Here is a 21689-nt window from a genome sequence, read left to right on the forward strand (position 1 = left end):
GTTTGCATCCTCAGCATGAAAACTTTCAGTTTACGATCATATCCTTATCTGTGAATGTCACAAACTCACACAAGCATTTCCATTTATGCATAAAAGTCCATCCTGACAGTCTGTGTTAAGTTGAAATCTTTACTAATTGAGCATCAGACAGCAGGAACACAGAGAGGGAGGCAATTAATACTCAGTGCCAAAAACATTTAGGTTTGAAAGACAACATGTAGTGCACATATTTATGGAGAGTAGGAACTGTAAAGCGATAACAGTGTAATTATCTGATAAATATCAGACACTTCATAGCTGCCTTTTATACAAAGAAATTACAGTAAACGTGACTTTGAGCAGTAAACACATGTTCCAGCAGAACACTCCTCTCATCTGTTGGTTAACACTGAGTTTGATTTTATTCATCTCTATTATCGCTATTAGGCTATTCTTTTCATTTTTAATGTAGAGATTTAAACTTTGTTCACTTTATACAGTGCTTAACGAATTTAATAAAACAAATTTATGTAAGGTGTTTAACAAATTAAGGTTTGGTAACCGTATTGGTGACTAGCAAAATCATTAGTTAGTCCTCCAATATGCATAAGCTCTTTAGTAACAGCAGGCTATTTCTAATGCTATAATTATTGCTGTTATCTATGTAAAAGATATAGGCCCGGTTTCACAGACAGAGCTTAGACTAAACCAGGATTAGCAGATAGTTCAATTAGGATATTTAAGTAATTTTTACAAACATGCTTAGAAAAAAACATGAGACAAAACAAAGGCACCGATATATTTTTAGCTCAGTCAGTACAAGTTTCTTTCAGTTGAAACAGCTCAGATTTACATTTTAGTCTAGGACTAGGCTTAAGCCTCATCTGTGAAACCGGGGGATAGTGTTTTTCTTCAGATATTTGTCTTTTTTCGGTGGTCTAATAAATTAAGCACTGTTTTCATAACATTCAGTAAACACGTTTGTTTGAAAGACATTGGGCAGAATGTGAAATAGTGTGATTTTTGTCCATAAAGTAAAATTTTAAAAAGCCAATTAATCAATGAATCGAAAAAAAAATCGACAAACTAATCGATTATCAAAATAATTGTTGGTTGCAGTCCTATAATGAAAACCAATCTACACAACGCCATAAATAACAACAAATGTGACAAAAACAATACCAGATTTATATACGAAGCCCTTGGTAATGTCGGAGAAACTAGTAAACAACGCAAAAAAGCTCAGTTAGCTCACCTAGCAAGCTATATTTAACCACATACTAACAATTACAGTGTACCATTATATTGCAAACAGGCTAATTGTAAACATGGCGTAGAAATAACGAACCGAAGAATTGATTTCTTAGGTTTAATGATGTATATTGTGTCAACTGTCAGATAATGTAAACGCAGAAAGCAAAGCAGAATTAAACACACTTACCTCACAACAGCGACGGACAAACTCGAACTAACCGCGCTAACGGTGACGTCGGCCTGCTCCGGAAATGTCACCGCCTGAAACCGGAAGTTAACCATAGCTGCTAATGTTGTTGTTGCTGTACCGAAGAGCGGCAGCAAGACAAAAATACGCGTATTCCGCTAGATTAAACCTGATTTTTTCCCAAATAAACAAAGACAAAAATGGGGAAGAAGCATAAGAAACACAGACCCGAGTGGAGAGCGGTTGAAGGAGGTAAAATGTTAGATATGTGTATGAAAATCGCTTTAATTCATTCTAAGTGCTCTGCAAATCTGTATTTTTCCAGTTAGTAAATTAAGACATATGTTTTTACTCATACAAGAACAGACAAATAATATGTTTTAATTAATGATTATTAATTCTGGGCGTTCTGTAAATCATGGGGGTGCAATCTTTATTAGATTCATTCTACAAACCTAATATTTAAAAAGCAGCTATATGTTTTCTTGTTTGAAGACCCAGCTTATATTGTGAGGTTTTAATATTGTAAATGGATGGAAACATTTCGATTTCATTACATTATTACGTTTAATTCTACTCACTGAATTGTACCGAAATGAACTGTTAGAAGCATCATTTATTTCTATTATTTATTTATTTGGTATTCTACTAAAATGTCTCATTTTAATCTTTTTATTATTTTAATGTTTTTTTAATTAAGTTATTTATTATTATTATTTAATTTATTTAGTTAAATGAATTTGTATGATTCATTTTCTTTATTTTAATCACTATTTATTGTTGTAGTTTAATGTAGTTTTATTTTATTTATTTAAATTAATTTGTACTGTTTATTTGTTTATTATTTATTGTTCATTCATCCCAGCTATATATTTTCTAGTTTGAAGACCCATATTATATTGTGAGGTTTTAATATTATAAATTCAGAAAATATCTAATTTGTATTTCATTATGTTTAATTTTACTCACTGTACTGTACTGTGTGCATTTATTTATTTAAATCAATTTATATTATTTGTTTATTTAGTATTTTACTAATATTTTTTCATTTTAATCTTTTTATAATTTATTTATTTAAATGAATTTGTATGATTTAGTTGTTATTTTAGTAAAAAAATCTTTAATCTGTTTTAGTTTAATACTATTTGTTTATTTATACATTATTAATATTGTGTGTGTGTGTGTTTTTTAATTAATTGTTCTATTATGTTTATTATTGTTTGATTTATTTTTATTTTTTATTTATGTGGTTTAATAGTTTCTTTATTATTATTGTTATATTTGTTCCTGGGCCCCATTTTGAAAACCCCTGTTCTATATGATTTTATGATTGAATTGATTATAAATACAAAATGATTCAATTTATAGGACACTGGAGGGACACTGTCTCACTGTTTATTTGTTTTTCTGTTTTTTATTGCTGTAGTTAGTTCAACAGGACTGTCAGGGGATATTTAGTTGTATGTACACTAGATAGTGAGTTTAATGCTCTCATGATGCTCCTTGTAGTCTATTACTAGAGATAAATGAGAAGTGGTATGAGAGCACATCTCCACCAGAACAGCAAAAATGTCATTAAGTCTGTTCATTTACCAAAAAATTATATTGTGTTGTTTTTCAGACTATGAGGATAAACCTCTGGATAAACCCCTGAAGCTGGTGCTCAAGGTGGGCGGCAGTGAAGTGACCGAGCTCTCCGGCTCCGGACACGACTCCAGTTACTACGATGACCGCTCTGACCACGAGTGGGAGCGGCACAAAGAAAAGAAAAAGAAGAAGAAGAAGAAATCGGAGAAGGAGAAGTATGTAGATGATGAGGAGAGGAGAAGAAGGAAGGTGAGTGAAATAGTGACTCTAAACGCTCATATTTATACATGACTCCTCAAATTGTGTACAGTATGAGAATATTCAACATGAACTAATACTTCTACCAAAATGTGCAGTATACAAGAGCCGCTTTTCCACTATCGGGCCGAACCGTTCTCAATGCTTAAAGGAGTAGTCCACTTTCAGAACAACAATTTACAGATAATTTACTCACCCCCCTGTCGTCCAAGATATTTATGTCTTTTTTTCTTCAGTCGTCAAGAAATTATGTTTTTTGAGATAAACATTTCTGGAAATTTCTCCATATAATGGACTTAAATGGTGCCCCGATTTTTGAATCTTCAAATTGCCGTTTAAATGCAGCTTCAAATGGCTGTAAACGATCCCAGCCGACGAAGAAAGGTCTTGTCTACCGAAACGTTCGGTCATTTTCTTAGAAAAATATAATTTTACGTACCTTTTAAGCACTGAAACTCGTCCAGCGCTAGGGCTTGTAGTGTGCGTTCCCGACTTTACGTACTGCGTCCAGCGTGCTCTGCAATGCAGCGAATTCTTGAAGCAGTCCCATCACCTGACTCACCGATTGTTTGTAACAGTGGAACAGATGTGGTCCAGTCGTGACAGCACTGAGATTCCTGCTCCGTTGGAAATGGCTGGCATTTTCCACACTTGCACCACCATCTCGTCTGGTTTGAACGCGGTCTGCCCGAAGCTTGTGTCGCCGCCGCGGCTGTCTCAGTTTTCTCTCTCTGACAGAGTTCATCGTCTGTGTATTCCGGCTCAAAAAGGTAGGAAACGGTGAAAAACTCCATCTCATGTGCTCCTCCAGCTTCAAAGTCGTCCGACATCGTTGTACTTTATGTTGTACCTTGTTGCTAAAGAGCATTTGATTGCGTTGCACTTCTCTCTTCTCAAGTTCGCTTTGTAAACACTGGGTCTGTAGTCTCGCATACGTCACGCGTGACCTTTCGACGTGAGTACGTAAAGTTTGGAACGCGCACAACAAGCCCTAGTGCTAGACGAGTTTCAGTGCTTAAAAGTAGGGGTGTAACGATAACGATATGCCTAGGTCACGATACGGTATGTATCCCGATATTGGGTTCACTATACGATATGTATCACGATATTTTGAACAAAAATGAAAACATGAAACTGAAAATAAAACAACAGATTTATTAAAAAAAAAAAAAAAATTTCAATAGCTTTCTTAGTTTAACATACAAGGTCACATTTTAAGGTTTAATAAAAACCTTCTGTATTAAAATTAACAACTGATAATGTCCGTCTGTCACTAAATTTTTTTTCAAAAATTTAACATGATAGTGATAAAATTGTCAAGATGTCAAATTCTTTAAACCTGCTAGCGATGCAAGATTCTATGTGTGTGCGAAACAGAGTCCTACCCAACGGGTGAACCGCTATAACTGACGTAACGAAGGAATAATATTTATCTGTCAGGTGCAATGCGGGTGACAAGCACGGGTATTTGCTCTTTGGACTCAAGCCGGTACACGCTGACGCTGCTCTCAAACGGTCCCGTGCCTGTGTTCGCGCTCTGTCTGAAGACCGTTTAAAAGCCATTTCACATGGGACGCGTCAAACGGTGGAATCTCTGAGCGGCTGCCACTTTCTCTCATAGTGAAAGTGTTTTGCGGTCGAGCTGGTGTTCGCGACGCGGTCTCGGGGTAAACGTAGTTGCAAACAACAAGGTCTCATTTTACTTTACAAAAACAAAATAAATGAAACGTAATGAAAATACTATATGAGTTATTTGCTATTTGTCATTTTATGGGACAATGACTAGCGTGGTTTTCATGTCAGACACACACTATGACATTTTACACATAATTGTATTTTTACTGCGCAGGCTATACTACACGCATTTTCTGGATTTTTTTCTTTATTAATAGCCTTTCTCCGTATTTTATGGATCATACAGCTCCGAAATGTTGCCATACTGCTGACTTAAATGAGGAGGGAGGGTTCGCAATCTCTGGGTTGGTTGCCATGTTTCCTCATGTTCTTCTTCAACTAGCTCAACTTTTGCAGGCAGACGTCACATGATTGGAAAGGTAGTCACGGGGTGTGTCGCGATTCTCCCTTATTACACCGCGACACAGGATCGTGGATCTGAGTGTCGCGATTTCGGTTTCATATCGCGTATCGTTACAGCCCTTCTTAAAAGGTATATAAAAATATATTTTTCTAAGAAAATGACCGAACGTTTCGGTAGACAAGACCCTTCTTCGTCGGCTGGGATCGTTTACAGCCATTTGAAGCTGCATTTAAACGGCATTTTGTAGATTCAAAAATCGGGGCACCATTTAAGTCCATTATATGGAGAAATTTCCAGAAATGTTTATCTCAAAAAAAAATTCTTGACGACTGAAGAAAAAAAGACATAAACATCTTGGATGACAAGGGGGTGAGTAAATTATCTGTAAATTGTTGTTCTGAAAGTGAACTACTCCTTTAACCGTTCTGTTCCGTACCGATCCGGGCCAGTCAGCACGAATACGGTTTGATTTTCCACTGTGGTGCAGATAACAGAACTCTTTGGAATGTAAATACAAATGCGTCAGTCGTTGTCTTGGTAACGCAAGTTTAGGCTGCAATATGTAACGTTAACTAAAATCACCATCACGAATACACGTGCGTTTCTCATCCACAGACCAAAGTGTCTCAGCCATTTTTATTTATATTTACCGTATCTGTTTACTGCGCTTCCGCTTAGCCATAGAGAAACTGGTAGCCAGGCAACAGCCGTACCAGGCTCAGGTGGAAACACAACTGAAACCGTGACCAACCGTTCTAAGAACGGTTCGGCCCGACAGTGGAAAAGCGGCTAAGGTTGCATGGAATTCCGCAACGCAGTGCTTTTGACTTTTCTAGTAAGATGAGTAAACTGGAAGTGATATTTCAGTTTTTTTCTTGTCTTATAATTTGATCAGATGCCAAAAGTTGAGACATTTTTACACAAAATTACATTTAAAATGCAAAGTAACTAATCTGAAGAGGAAAATTGGATGTTACTTGCTGATTTAAACATGTAACATAAAGCAACATGTAACTGAAATAAAAAATATAAAAATTAAATAGACGTATTTAAAAAATGACAAAAGCATACTGCAAAATTACTGAAACTTTAACAAAAATTATACTGAAAATGGAAAAATAAAAGCTTATTCAAACTATTTAAAATATTAAAGTTTACAAAAATAACACTGATTTCACCGGGGATGTAGTAGTTAACTAAAACTAAAGCCATAAAAAAAATTTTTTTTTAAAATAAGCTTAACATTAACTGAAAAAAATAAAATAAATAAATAAATAAATATATATACATATACATATATATATATATATATATATATATATATAAACTATTAATAGCATTTATTATAGCTATTTATGCTATAATAATGATTAATAAATGCGCTCTCTCTCTCTCTCTCTCTCTCTCTCTCTCTGTATATATATATATATATATATATATATTTATTTATTTTATTTTTTAAGCTAGTTGCCAGAGCTATAACTTTTATATAGACACATTTTATTAAAAAAGAAAACTAAAAATGACAAAAGGCAGCTAAATTACTATAACTTCAACAAATTAAAATTAAATTAGAAAATGCAAAAAGTAAAAAAAAAAAAAAAGTAAAATATTAAAAAAAACTTTAATAGTTTTCAGTGACACTAAAATAACACTGATTGCACAGACAAAAATTACTAACCCTTTTTTTTTTTTTTTTAAGAAAATTTAAAATCTAGTTACTGCTCATCTTACAAATGCTTCATGTACTTGTTTCAGGAGGAGAAAAAGAAAAAGCGTGAGAGAGAGCAGTCAGAGAACGCTGCCAGTGCACCACCAGTGGAGCCGTTCACTCTTCCGAAGCCCGTGGAGGTAAAGCCACCCGAAATCCTGTGTGATAAATATCCAGAAAGTTAGCTGTTACTAAGAAACATTGTGTCCCAGGTGGTTGTAGAGGAGAAGAAGAGGAAACGGGACAAATTCGAATCGGAATCAGAAGCAGATGAATTTCATCCTGGAGTGAAAGTAGAAGTGGAGCAGCAGGCAGATCGGCCTGTACGAGCCTGTCGAACTCAACAAGGTACAATGCATAACTTTATGAAAATGTTACAAATAGGGTGTGCGATATGACGATTTTTCATGGTGGATGATTAAAATGTCTTCACGATCTGCTTTTGAAAAAATATTGTAATATGGTGCTACAGTGTGTCTCCGTCTCAATATACTGCACAACACGACATACATTCACTCACGGGACACTGCACTTATTCACAATCACAAAAGTACATTATTTCCATATGCTTTAAAGCCTAAATAACATTATGCCTGTCAAACAGCGCCTGATTACCGGACTAAGCGATTTTTCACGTCTGATTCACTAATACTGTCCAAAACACACAAGGATTACATATAAACACAATTGGTTATGTCTAAAGTGAAAGCAAACACTGCAAAAATGCTTTTCTTACTTAGATTTTTTGTCTTGTTTCCAACCAAAATGTCTAAATATTCTTAAATCAAGAAGGATTTTCTAGACAAGTAAAAATTATTGTCTTGTTTTCAGAAAAGTGAGTTTTTGCTTAATACAAGCTTAATAATCTGCCAATGGGGTAAGCAAAAAAATCTTATTTTAACCAGAAAACAAGATTATTTTTTTGACTCCATTGGCAGATTATTAAGCTCGTTTCAAGCAAAAATGAAAACAAGACAATAATTTTTACTGGCCTAGAAAATCCTTCTTGTTTTAAGAATATTTAGTTATTTTGGCTGGAAACAAGACAAAAAATCTAAGTAAGAAAAGCATTTTTTTGTAGTGAATAGTTGAGAGAAAAATGGATGCACACCTGTAGACGTTAGATGTGCGCAGCTCTTAAAGCGACAGTTCACCAAAAAATGTACTCATTCACATGTTGTCCCAAACCTCTATTAATTTTTGTCTTGTGCTGAACACAAAAGATATTTTGTAGAATGGTGATAATAGTACAGTAGCTGGTACCCACTGACTTTGTTTTGTGTTTAAAAAAAATCTTGAGAGTGAGTAAATGATGACAGAATTGTCATTTTTAGATGATGGTAGGCTAATAAACAAAACACAAAGAAAAAAATCACTCACTGCTTTTGACTGAAGAGCTTTAATACAGTTGCTTTAATAAGAGCCAATGTATGATTTATGTATCTAGTGTTTTATTTTTATATTTGTTTAATTTCTTGAATGCTACTGATAAATACACCTACTGTACCTGAAATTAAAGCACTGTTTGTTTTATTTGTATATTATGTGTATTTTTACCATGTAGCCTGTCTTTGTTCTTATTTTTCAATAACAAAGATAAAATAATGACAGAGATTTTTATCTTCGCCTACTTTGGCCTAAACATCTGCCATTCTTTGTATTTCGTATTTTGGCAACTTGCAAAATAGTAAAACCAACATGACAAAGCATCGTGATAAAATCGTGAATCATGATAATTCCGTTTGCCATTTCGCTCACCCCTAGTTACAAATCACAAATAGCTTTAGATTGATGTTTCTTATTGTTTGTCCTTTTGGATTTTCCTAGAAAATGAAGCCACTCCTCGCCAGCAGCTCTTGGAGCATTTCTTGCGCTTGCTTCAAAGGTGAGAGCCTGTGAAAACAGACAGCATCGTAATTCTAATCTTTTCTCATGTCTGCAGTTATTTAAGGACCATCTTTTTGTCTCAACAGGAAAGATGCACACGGATTCTTTGCCTTCCCGGTGACAGACGCCATTGCACCAGGATACTCCATGATAATCAAACATCCCATGGACTTTAGCACAATGAAGGACAAAATCGATGCAAATGAATACAAAACTATCACAGAATTTAAGGTATGCAAGTGTCCTGCTCTTTTATCTTTATTTATCTCGTTTTTCAGATTCTACTGTCACATTTTAGACATCACTGAGATGACTTGTAACTATAAAAATGTAACTATTTTCTGTCTCATGGTGTGAATCTCCAGGCAGACTTCAAGCTGATGTGTGACAACGCCATGGTTTATAACCGACCGGAGACGGTTTACTACAAAGCTGCCAAGAAACTTCTCCACACAGGATTCAAAATGATGAGCAAAGTAACATTTATAATGCAGTTTGGTTTTGGTTATTTTTTGCCTTTGTTGTTTATCCTCCAGTTCATGCGTGCCATCATTCTCATTCGATTTGAATGTGTACAGTTTTAATACTCTGAATACTTGGGTAAAAGTTAGTGTGATTTATATGCAGTCGGGTCCAAGGTTATTATAGTTAACTAAAACTAAAGGCATAAAATACATACTTGAAAATAAATAGCTTTTTAACTTTAAACAATATTTTATTTCATTTAGCTGCCAGTGCAACATTTCTCATTGCATTTATTTTAACTTGAAGTACTAAAATAATTCAAACTAAATAATTTTTTTTTTTTTTTTAAATCTGATTAAAAGAATATACAGACATATTAAAAATAATAATAATAATAATAACATTGACAAAAACACAAGATGAAAGAAAAATTACAAAAAAATTAAGCTTAAAGTAAAATAAAAACAGAAAACATAAAAATCTAATGCAAAAATAAACTATAAACTATAAAACTAGTAAAAATGCTTCTTCTAAATTAAATATAACATTTCTCATTACAAATTATATAATCAGGATAAAGGTGATTTGAGAATGTTTTAAAAAAAATTGTTACAAAATGGAAGCAAGAACATCTGATTTTATTTTTTATTTTTATTTTTTTCAGGATTCCCCCATCAGAAATATTAGGTAAAATTGTGATTTCTAAGTCTGGAAACTTCATGGACAAAATTAATAAAATTAATAATTTTATTTATAGATCTTAAAAACAGTGGAAAGATCAATTAAAAATAAATGTATTATGTAATATATTTATAATATATTATGTTATATATTGGAAAATATAACATTTAAAGAATTCAGATGCAAAAACCTTTTTTCAGAGAAAAAATTTCAAAGGTTTTCTCGTAAATTAGCATTTTTTTTATCAGGCTCAGTAATTGTTTAGGTTCAGTAATTTCACTTGAATTGCATTGAAAAGGTTATTAGTCAATTATTGAATGTCAATATTAGTCAATTTTCAAAAATGTCTGATTAAAAATTATATTTCAAAAGAAAAATCTCAGACAGATTTAGAGATGTTTGCATCTGAAAGTCTTCATATAATATATTGTATTATATAAATGAAAATATAATTTAAGATCATACTTAATTGAATAGATATTGCTCTTTGTGCCCTAGATATAGTAAAAGAACAGAATCTTAAATATTTTTTCCAGATTTTTTTTTATTTAATTAATATTTTTAAACTGATTTTTGTTAGTATTAGATGGGAAAAATATCTCTTACTTTTATGTGTCATAATCAATTTTTTATTATGTAATATATAGAATATATTATGTTATATACTGGAAAAATATAACATTTAAAGATCTAAGATCTCATAAATGAGCATTTTTATCATTAATTGCATTGAAAAGTCAATTAGTTATTAGTCAGTTATTCAATGCCTTATTTTTAAAAATGTCCAGTTTTATTTTTATAGGCGCCTGATTAAAAATGCTAATTTAAAAGAAAAATGTCATGCGAACTTTGCATCTGAAAGTCTTCATATGCTATATTGTATTATATAAATTATGATATAATTTAAGATCATACTTAATTGAATAGATATTGCTCTTTGTGCCCTAGATATAGTAAAAGAGCAGAATCTTAAATATTTTTTCCAGATCTTTTTTTATTTAATAAATATTTTTAAAATCCTAAAACTGATTTTTGTTAGTATTAGATGGGACAAATATCTCAGACTTTTATGTGTCATAATCAATTTTTTATTATGTAATATATAGAATATATTATGTTATATACTGGAAAAATATAACATTTAAAGATCTAAGATCTCATAAATGAGCATTTTTATCATTAATTGCATTGAAAAGTCAATTAGTTATTAGTCAGTTATTGAATGCCTTATTTTTTAAAATGTCCAGTTTTATTTTTATAGGCGCCTGATTAAAAATGCTCATTTAAAAGAAAAATGTCATGCAAACTTTGCGTCTGAAAGTCTTCATATGCTATACTGTATTATATAAATTATAATATAATTTAAAATAATACTTAATTGAATAGATATTGCTCTTTGCACCCTAGATATAGTAAAAGAATCTTAAATATTTTTTCATGATTTCTTTTTTTTTTTTAATTGAATTAATATTTTTAAAATCCTAAAACGAATTATTTTTAGTATTAGGTGGGACAAAAATCCCAGACTTTTGTGTCATGATAAATTTTTCTCAAGCGCCCTGTGGATTCAAAGAGGACTATTTCCACCATCCAATCTTTCTTTATTTCAATCCATCCCGTGTTGGACATCCCGCGTCTCCCATCTTCATGGCAAACCTAAGAGCTCCCGCAGGAGGAGTAAATGGGTGCTGTGTTGCTCTATTTGTGCTCTGTTCACAGGAGCGGCTGTTAGCTTTGAAGCGCAGCATGTCTTTTATGCAGGACATGGATTTCTCTCAGCAGGCTGCCATTTTGGGAGATGACGACATCACGCCTGAGGAACCGGTGACGGAGATCCTGCCCACCCACACGGAGTACCCCAAAAAGTCCAAAAAGCAGCCTGTCAAAGAGCCCATCATCAGGTAAAGCCATGATCTGCAGCATGTGAATGTTTCTTGTGTTTCTGAGTGTGTGATTGAGCAGATGTGTTGCTCGTCTAGTGATCTGTATGAGCCGGAGGGCAACGCCTGCAGTTTGACGGACAGCACGGCAGAGGAGCACGTATTGGCGCTGGTGGAGCACGCGGCGGATGAAGCACGGGATCGAATCAATCGCTTCATGCCAAACTCTAAGGTGCAGCCAAGCTCTGATCTGGGGCCAGATTCACGAAACATTCTTAAGAAGAACTGCCATTTTCTTCTTATTTTTTAAAATAAGAAAATAGTCAAGAATATTTTGTATTCCCCAAAAAATCGTTTTTAGAATATTCTTATCTTTTTACTTAAGATTGTTCTTAAGACAAAAATTCAAATTCTTGAAAAGAATATTCTTAAAAACCATCGTAAATAACTTCTTAAAGTTAGGATAGCCCGAGACTTAAATCCCAAATAGGAAGAATTATTTAATTAATTTATTGGGTTATTTCAAATTAACTGTTATATTTAAGCATTACAACACTACTAGCTACATATAATACATATTAGGACTATTAATAGAGATGAGCACGAGTTTGCTGAAGTGACAGCAATGACTGATAATGTAAACAATGATCGGTCATGATTAGCCTATGTATGTATGACCCTACTTTTATGCCGACATCAAAACTTAGTAGCAACTCTACAAAATCGAGTCAGACAGGGAGATTTAATTGAAAAAATTTTATTTTACTTGGCCGATAAATACGACATAATCTTTGGTCGTATTTAGCGCATTATGTGCAGTACGCGTTTTCATTCGGAGGAGGGAACAAAAACAACACAAAAGTGAATAAAACTGATCGCCAACGCTTAAGACAGACCCTTTAAAATAACGGTTCAAACACGGCGCATTAAAAACATGAAGCCGAGCGCCAGTCAAGTTCGTGATGAAAAAGTGCGTATTATTAGGATAATCTGCAGAAACCGCAAAAAAAGCCTTTGAAGTGTTTATAAATGCGTCTTCAGCCATGCATTCACTCAGGTAGATGTATCTTTTTTTTTTTCTTAAGAAATAAATTAAGATGTTCTTAAGAACATATTGAGAACTTCTTAAGATTTTTCCAAGAATTGCACTTAAGAACATTCTTACGAACTTCTTAGAATTTATCTTAAGAAATATCTTAGTTTATTTCTTAAGAAGATATTCGTGAATCCGGCTCCTGGTCTTTTATTCATGCATGGACACAAGTTTTTTTAGCATTCCTATTGTCAGAAATATCATGGAATTTTAAAATTTTGATTGCAAAGCCTGAAAAATGTATTAAAATTTAGTTAAATTGATCTAAAATTCTATTAAATACGAACAATTTCTAATGTATAATGTTCAAAAGTTTGAGATAAGAAAGATTTTTCATGTTTTTAAACAATCACAATCACAATTTTAAAATTCCATGAATATTTTACAATATAATTTTTTTTCGGTATTTTTGATTAAATAAATGCAGCCTTGAAGAGCATAAGAAAATTGAAAAATCTTACTGATCTCAAACTTTTAAACATTATACATTATATATTTTTCGTGTTTAATAGAATTTTTTTAGATCAATTTTAAGAATTTATTAAATACAAAAATGTATAATGTTAAAGTTTGAGATCAGTAAGATTTTTCATGTTTTTAAACAATTTTCTTATGCTCTCCAAGGCTGCATTTATTTGATCAAAAATACAGAAAAAAAATATATATTGTAAAATATTCATGGAATTTTAAAATTCTGATTGCAAAGCCTGGAGAATTTATCAAAATGTAATTAAATTCTTAAAATTGATCTAAAATTCTATTAAATGTGAAAAGTGTATAATGTTCAAAAGATTGAGATCAGTAAGATTTTTAATTTTTTTTAAACAATTTTCTTATGCTCTTCAAGGCTGCATTTATTTAATCAAAAATACAGAAAAAAATGATATTGTAAAATATTCATGGAATTTTAAAATTGTGTTTGCCTGGAGAATTTATTCAAACTTAATTAAATTCCTAAAATTGATCAAAAATTCTATTAAATACGAAAATGTATAATGTATAATCAGTACGATTTTTTTAATTAATAAAAATTTATTTAAAAATTAATAAAAAGTGATGGCAAAGACTTATATTGTTAAAAAAGACTTGTATTGTTTTTTGTTTGTTTGTTTGTTTCTTTACTTTTTATTTATCAAAGAATCCTGAAAAAAGAATTACAGGTTCCAAAAAAATATTTAGATAATTCTAATAATAAATCAGCATATTAGAATGATTTCTGAAGGATCATGTGAGACTGAAGACTGGAGTAACGGCAAATAAAATTTCGGCATTGCATCACAGGAATAAATTACATTTTAAAGTACATTAAAATAAAAATAAATCAAGAAATATTACGAGACCAGAATCTTAATTAGGTGTCGTAGGATTAAAATTAGGTGTCGAATTGAGATTTAAAATAAATATTTTTAGATAATTTCCTAATGCTTTCAGCTTCCAATAATATTGTCAATTCCATCTAATCAGTTTAAATAAAATATTAAATAAGCAATCAGCAGATTCTGTCTGGTCTGTACTATCTGTTTTCCCTTGACCACATCAGGAGTTGTGTAATGTGGTTGACTAGTAGTAGAAACAATGTTTATTGCAGTATTACCAGAGTATATTACGCCTAACCAGAACATTTGTTTTATTTTGCATGTAGATTGGGTATCTTAAAAAGGACTCAGAAAGTTCCCTCATCTACAATGTAGTAAATCAAGATCCTGAAGCAGAAGGTATGATCTGTACTCTTCAAAGTTTACTACTTTATATTATAACAGACTATACATATTTCGACTTTGTTCTCGTAGTATTTCGACTTTGTTCTCGTAGTATTTCGACTTTATTCTCGCTGTATTTCGACTTTATTCTCGTAGTATTTCGACTTTATTCTCACAGTATTTCGACTTTATTCTCGCAGTATTTCGACTTTGTTCTCGTAGTATTTCGACTTTATTCTCGTAGTATTTCGACTTTGTTCTCGTAGTATTTCGACTTTATTCTTGTAGTATTTCGACTTTATTCTCGTAGTATTTCGACTTTATTCTCACAGTATTTCGACTTTATTCTCACAGTATTTCGACTTTGTTCTCGTAGTATTTCGACTTTATTCTCGTAGTATTTCGACTTTGTTCTCGTAGTATTTCGACTTTGTTCTCGTAGTATTTCGACTTTATTCTCATAGTATTTCGACTTTGTTCTCGTAGTATTTCGACTTTGTTCTCGTAGTATTTCTACTTTTTTCTCGTAGTATTTCGACTTTATTCTCGTAGTATTTCGACTTTGTTCTCGTAGTATTTCGACTTTGTTTTCGTAGTATTTCGACTTTGTTCTCGTAGTATTTCGACTTTGTTCTCATAGTATTTCGACTTTGTTCTCATAGTATTTCGACTTTATTCTCATAGTATTTCGACTTTATTCTCACAGTATTTCGACTTTATTCTCGTAGTATTTCGACTTTGTTCTCATAGTATTTCGACTTTATTCTCATAGTATTTCGACTTTATTCTCACAGTATTTCGACTTTATTCTCGTAGTATTTCGACTTTGTTCTCGTAGTATTTCGACTTTATTCTCATAGTATTTCGACTTTATTCTCACAGTATTTCGACTTTATTCTCGTAGTATTTCGACTTTATTCTCATAGTATTTCGACTTTATTCTCACAGTATTTCGACTTTATTCTCGTAGTATTTCGACTTTGTTCTCGTAGTATTTCGACTTTGTTTTCATAGTATTTCTACTTTGTTCTCGTAGTATTTCTACTTTTTTCTCGTAGTATTTCGACTTTGTTTTCGTAGTATTTCGACTTTATTCTCACAGTATTTCTACTTTGTTCTCGTAGTATTTCGACTTTATTCTCACAGTATGAGAATATGTTCATATATGTATGTGTGTTTGGAAATTCTATGGAAATTGCTGAACCAGTAAACAATAAGGTGGTAATTTGCCATGCATATCACAGTTTATAAATCACAATTATGCACAAGAATTAGAAAAGTAACCCTGTAAATTTGAAACAGTTTAATGAATCTTTAGACAAAATATATAAACAAAAAATAAAAAGGCTCATGCGTAGTATGATACAAAGGAAAAAATAGCTTAGTTTAAAAAAAAAAATCTGACTGAGCACAAATTTGGTGCAGATGATATTTATATGGACAAAAAATAAGATCAAATTCTGATGCTTGTAAGTTGAGCAGATAGTTATATAAAATGTTATAAATATCAGTTGTCACTCTGTATTTCAAATAATATGCCTTAGTCAAATAATATTTGAATTATCAAAACATATAATGCAATTCAATGAGGTTTGAGAGAACAAATATAAACTTGAAAGCCTGATGATCATATTTGAGCTAAAAAAATTTATATAAAAAAATGTTACAATACGCTTTATAGGGTTAAAATGGCACTTTATGTCAGAAAGGTTGCTGACTTTGTTGCAGAGCAATAATATGTGTCTAAAGAGTATATTGATTATTGTTCACAGAGGAAGAGACTCATCCTGTAGATTTAAGCTCTTTGGCAAATAAGCTCATACCTGGACTGACGTCACTGGGATTTAAAGATGACAGGAGACACAAAGGTAACAGATTTTCAAACATTAATGTTATTTGTAGGGTTGTGAATCACATTAATATCTCTAAAAGAGTGCTAAAAGAGTAAATCCTGAAGTATAATCATAATCACATCCAGAATCTATGGTCTTTATTTTTGCATGTCGTTGTCAATGCAAAGAAATTCACTCCAACGAATTTGTTCTGTTGTTCTGTTTTAGTGACATTCTTGAGCAGCGCGTACAACACTCAGACTCTTCAGAACAACTCTGTCTATCCTGACCTGCTTCCAGAGGAGATGGACACGTTGTACTCCGCTTACGGAGACGAGACCGGGGTGCAGTGCGCTCTCAGGTGTTTAGACCAAATCTTCGTCTCATAGAAATCTGTTGCAGTTTGTTTGACTTTGTTGTTTAATGGGGTTTTCTGTGTGTGTTCTTCAGTCTGCAGGAGTTTGTCAAGGGTTGTGGGAGTTTTACCAAAAGACTTGTGGATGATTTGCTGGATAAAATGACGGCGGGTGATCATTCGAAAGCAGTCATCCAAATCCGACAGGTATTAAAAATCAGAAATGTCTCTTTTGACCAGACGTTCTAATGTTTGGGGTTGGTAATATTTTGTATTTTTGTATTTTGTATTTGAAAAAAAAAAATCAAATAAAAAAAAATTGCTCTGAGAAATTCAATGTTTCTGTTTCCACAAAAATATTCTTATTGATAATAATCAGAAATGTTTCTTGAGCAGCAAATCAGCATATTAGACTGATTTCTGTAGGATCATTTGACACAGAAGACTGGAGTAATGATGCTAAAAATTCAGCTTTGATCACAGAAATAAATGACATTTTAACATATATTCACATAGAAAACAGCTATTTTAAATTATAATATTTCTCAATTTCTATACTTAAAAACAGCTTTTGGTGGGCAGAGACTTTGAAAACATTAAAAACATTTTTCCGACCCCAAACTTTTGAACAATAGTGTGAAATATTGTATATACACTGTAAATAAATATATAATAAATGTTTTGTTTTTCAGAAAAGGAACATGCCAATTGATGACACTAAATCTAGTTTGTGTGACATGCCTGTAAGAATAATACATCTTTTATCATATAATTTTCAAACTTCTTAAAGTAGCATATAATGACATGCTTTGTTTTAATAGGGAACAGATGGAAGTGGCATAGAAGCTAGTTCAGTGCTAGATTTCATGTCCATGAAGAGCTACCCAGACATGTCTCTAGATACGCTTAACATTTTAGGTGAGTCATATATTACACAGAAAAACCTTCCGACTGTGTAAGTTCTTGTTGGTTTTTAGTTTACTCATGCTGTAGTTGATCATGGCTGTTTTCTGATCTGTAGGTAAATGTGTGAAGAAGGAGCCGGAGCATGAAGACGGTCATCAGCACTTTGAAGAAGCAGCCAAACTCCTGCAGGAGTTCCAGGATGCAGCGGTGGACAGGGTTGGATCCCGACCGTCCTCCAATCTCTCGTCCCTGTCAAACGCTTCAGAGCGGGATCAGCACCACTTAGGTACTGAGTCATATTTAGAATTTATGCATCACAGGCATTATTGTTAGGGGTTTAGCGTTCTCAACATAAAACTGATTGTGCAGACCAAACCTAAGTCGTAGAGACTTGAAACTTGGAGGGATGGTAGTACTCACACCACCGACAATGTCACCGAGGCTTGCCCCAATTGGCCTGACGGGGGCGCTACAGCGATCAAAAGTATAAAAACCGGCAGTTAGAGGCTCAAGTGTCTTATGTCATTGGAATCCTTGGCTCACGCGGCGAAATTTTTTGGTATTTTGGATTTTTTTCAAAACCCACTTTTGCAAAGTAGTTCTTGGTTTTTCGCCTGGTCGGAACTATTCAATCTGGAGAGTGAATATCAATAATTATCAAAAAAAAGTCTAACTTTCTAGACTCACCATCGCAAAGGGACACCAAAACGTTCAAAAAGGGGCAGGCAGTGTTGTTTTTGACAACCATCTTACATTTAGTCTTAGTCTTAGTCTTTTGGACTAAAATGGTTATTAGTTTTAGTCAAATTTTAGTCACTTCTATATGTGATAGTTTTAGTCCAATTTTAGTCGACGAAAAGTCAAGAAGGTTTTAGTCTAGTTTTAGTCAACGAAAAGTCAAAAAGGTTTTAGTCTAGTTTTAGTCAAAAAAAGGGGAAAAAGTAGTCTTTTAAGAAATTATTGTAGGTCAGTAAGTATTTTGCTGTTGGGTAGTGTCACTTATAAGTTCTGAAAATAGCAGATCTATAGTTCAACACAATGTGAGCTTCCGGATCGACTATTTTTTACCAATAATTACAATAATGAAGGAATGTTTTAAAACATAAAAGACAATCAAGGATGGAATGCTAAAACGGCTTGCCATAGTAGTATGGCAAAGAGTATTTAATGCTAAAACGGCTTGCCATAGCGGCAGATATTTTTCGGTTTTAATTGGCATGCACAATAAGCAGAAATGTCATGCATTTTAAACGCCTGACGGACCACCCACTAACATTTTCGTCTATTCTCGTCTCGTCAACGAAAACTCACACACGTCTCGTCATGCTTTAGTCATCAACGAGCCAATTTTATCTCGTCAACGTCTCGTTATCGTCATGGAAAAAAGTGGCGTCAACGAAATGATTTCGTCATCGTCATCGTTGACGAAAACAACACTGGGGGCAGGCCCACTTTTAGTAAAATGCCTATAACTTTGCCAAACTCAGAACACTTATGTAAGAGTTCACCACTTGGTGGTGCTATACGTGGGAAAAAACATAATAATGGCTATACCTACGCAACCATATGTCCTAACAACTTGAAAATCTCTGCACACGGCCTTGGTCCAAAGTGCCACAAGTGACTTTAAGGACATTTGCATATCTAAAAAAAAAACAAAAAAAACATGGCTGCCATTGGCAAACAAAGTTTGAGCACCTATTAGACATTGTTTTCGAAGGATGATTGGAATAAAACTTGGTGGACCTGTTTGACTCACAGCCTCAAAGGTCTGTGAGAAATATGAAAGAAATTGGAGTTATACTTGAAAATCGCTGCATGTGGTCTTGGTCCAAAGTGAGCCTTTTGCGTATCTCAAAAAAAATGGCTGCCATTGGCAAATGAAATTTGAGCACCGATTAGACATGGAGGCTGATTGGAACGAAACTTGGTCAAAAGTGACGGTAAAGACTTCCTTTGACAGTAAAGACATTTAAAATGTTACAAAAGAATTTATCAGATAAATGCTGAACTTTTTCTATTCATCTGTGAATCCTGAAAAATAAAATGTATCACAGTTTCTACAAAAATATTGGGCAGCACAACTGTTTTCAATAATCAAAAATGTTTTTTGAGCATCAAATCAGTGTATTAGAATAAATTCTGAAGACTGGCGAAATGATGCTCAAAATCCAGCTTTGATCACAGAAATAAATGACATTTTAACAGATATTCACATGGAAAACAGCTGTTTTAAATTTTTGATCACATAAAAAGCTTTTGGTGAGCAGAAGAGACTTCAATCGTCAAATAATTATCAAATGTTTAAAATTTACCCTTCGGCAAGATATAATGGGGTTGTTTAGAAAAGGGGCCTGTTCAAGTTTACCCAAAATCCTATAAAGCCAAAAGGAAAACTCAAAACTTCACAAACCTTGCTGAGCATATGCAACAGGTGATTCTAAACAAGCATGCAGTTTTAAGGAGATCGGACACAGCTGACGCTATAACACTCATAAACGTTACAAAACATATTTCTATGTAAATTACCTGTATTTGTAAAAAAAAAAAAAAAAAAGGCTTGCTACATAATGTCTTTTTGCATATGTGCTTAAATGCTTTAAGGCGAGACACTGCAGGTGAAAAAAAATTAACTAATAGTTATCACCTTACTTACTCAGTTGATTGATTACATTGATAATTGCAAAAAATTTTTGTATTACAGTTTTTCTAAAATGTTAGGTTTAAATATGCAAATGAGGCATTATTTAATAAAATATGCGCTAATTGCAAAATATGCAAAAATCAAAAATTTTGTATGTCTCAATTTTTGTTTAATTTTTTGGACATATTAGAGTCAAATGTTTTTACAGAGGGAATTTTGGGTATCTCATTATGTCACTTAGAACAGACAGAAAACAATATATTTTTTTTTTTTTTTGCAATTTTTGGGGAATAAAATGTATATAATCAAGCAAATTATATATAAGCAAATCCCTCTGTAAAAACCTTCAGGATATAGACAGAAATACAGATGTGAAGTTTGGTGTGTGTAAGTGCTACTGAAGTGTAGGAGAAAAAACACATTTTGAGAAAACGGCCTTCAAAAATATATATAGTAATTGAAATCTATTGACACAAATAGATAAAGTGCTATAAAAAAAACTCAACAGTGTCTTTTGGATGATTTCTTTCAACTAGAAAAAACACATCATGATCAAACAAAAAGCCCAAAATCTCAAACGTGACAGGTGCATGAAAAAACAGCATTTTTGCCTGCAGTATCTCCTCTTAAAGTGCTTTAACCCCTGTAATCCTGCTTGCAGCTATATTATTTATTTATTTTGGTGGTAAAAAAAATAAAATAAAATATCAATCAGACCACAAAGGTGATATATAATAATATAATACAGTAGGCTTTTTAATGATTAAAATAAATCCAAATATTTTGATATTAACCTAATTTGTTTGTTCTCTGTGATCAGGAAGTTCACCTCATCTGGGTGTTGGAGATCAGACAGAGATGGTTCAGGACCCGTACGAGTTCCTGCAGTCTCCAGAACCCGGATCCACCCCCAACAGCTGATGTGACACACTGTAATTAAGTGCCGTTCTAAAGAACTGTAAGCTTGTACATGCTTGTTTTTAAATAAAAGCTCTGGTTCTGATTTCCTTTTTTTATATGGTTGATAAAAGCTGTTTTTCTTTCCCTGACCACGGGTTTGATCTGCACTAGTAATGAGAAGCAAACCTACACGTTAATGTGAGTTTAGATAATTAAACTCACATTAACGTGTAGGTTTGCTTCTCTTTTTTTATCTGGTGAACTGTAGGAAGTAGCACTTTACATCTCTAAAACCCTTTGTCCAAATATCACTGTGGTTCTCAAATGGTTTT

The 21689-nt window shown here is 32.8% G+C and overlaps 1 protein-coding gene across 3 annotated transcripts; it reads left to right on the forward strand.

Moving 5' to 3' along the window:
- The first annotated feature begins 1524 nt into the window (after positions 1–1524).
- On the forward strand, positions 1525–21473 carry LOC141342568 (bromodomain-containing protein 9). 3 transcript variants are annotated; one of them, XM_073847045.1, is made up of 17 exons: positions 1525–1672; positions 3042–3256; positions 7062–7154; positions 7227–7362; positions 8842–8899; positions 8988–9132; positions 9267–9377; positions 11767–11948; positions 12027–12159; positions 14663–14735; positions 16493–16588; positions 16781–16913; positions 17003–17114; positions 17600–17650; positions 17729–17825; positions 17929–18099; positions 21278–21473. In XM_073847045.1, exons 1-17 carry the CDS (start codon positions 1621–1623, stop codon positions 21376–21378), a joined length of 1959 nt encoding a protein of 652 aa, XP_073703146.1. In that variant the 5' UTR covers positions 1525–1620; the 3' UTR covers positions 21379–21473. The 3 variants fall into 3 exon arrangements, with proteins under 3 accessions (XP_073703146.1, XP_073703148.1, XP_073703149.1); XM_073847047.1 differs by having other exon boundaries at positions 11827–11948; XM_073847048.1 differs by having other exon boundaries at positions 11830–11948.
- The last annotated feature ends 216 nt before the right edge of the window (positions 21474–21689 follow it).

Source organism: Garra rufa, chromosome 9 (assembly GCF_049309525.1).
Source record: "Garra rufa chromosome 9, GarRuf1.0, whole genome shotgun sequence".
In the NCBI taxonomy this organism is placed as follows: Eukaryota; Metazoa; Chordata; class Actinopteri; order Cypriniformes; family Cyprinidae; genus Garra; species Garra rufa.

Excerpts from the sequence above, each read along its gene's own strand:
- LOC141342568 (XM_073847045.1), top strand. The coding sequence starts at position 1,621 with ATGGGGAAGAAGCATAAGAAACACAGACCCGAGTGGAGAGCGGTTGAA. Across the intron at positions 9,378-11,766 it reads GATTCAAAATGATGAGCAAA|GAGCGGCTGTTAGCTTTGAA; the intron begins GTAACATTTATA and ends CTCTGTTCACAG. Across the intron at positions 11,949-12,026 it reads GTCAAAGAGCCCATCATCAG|TGATCTGTATGAGCCGGAGG; the intron begins GTAAAGCCATGA and ends TTGCTCGTCTAG.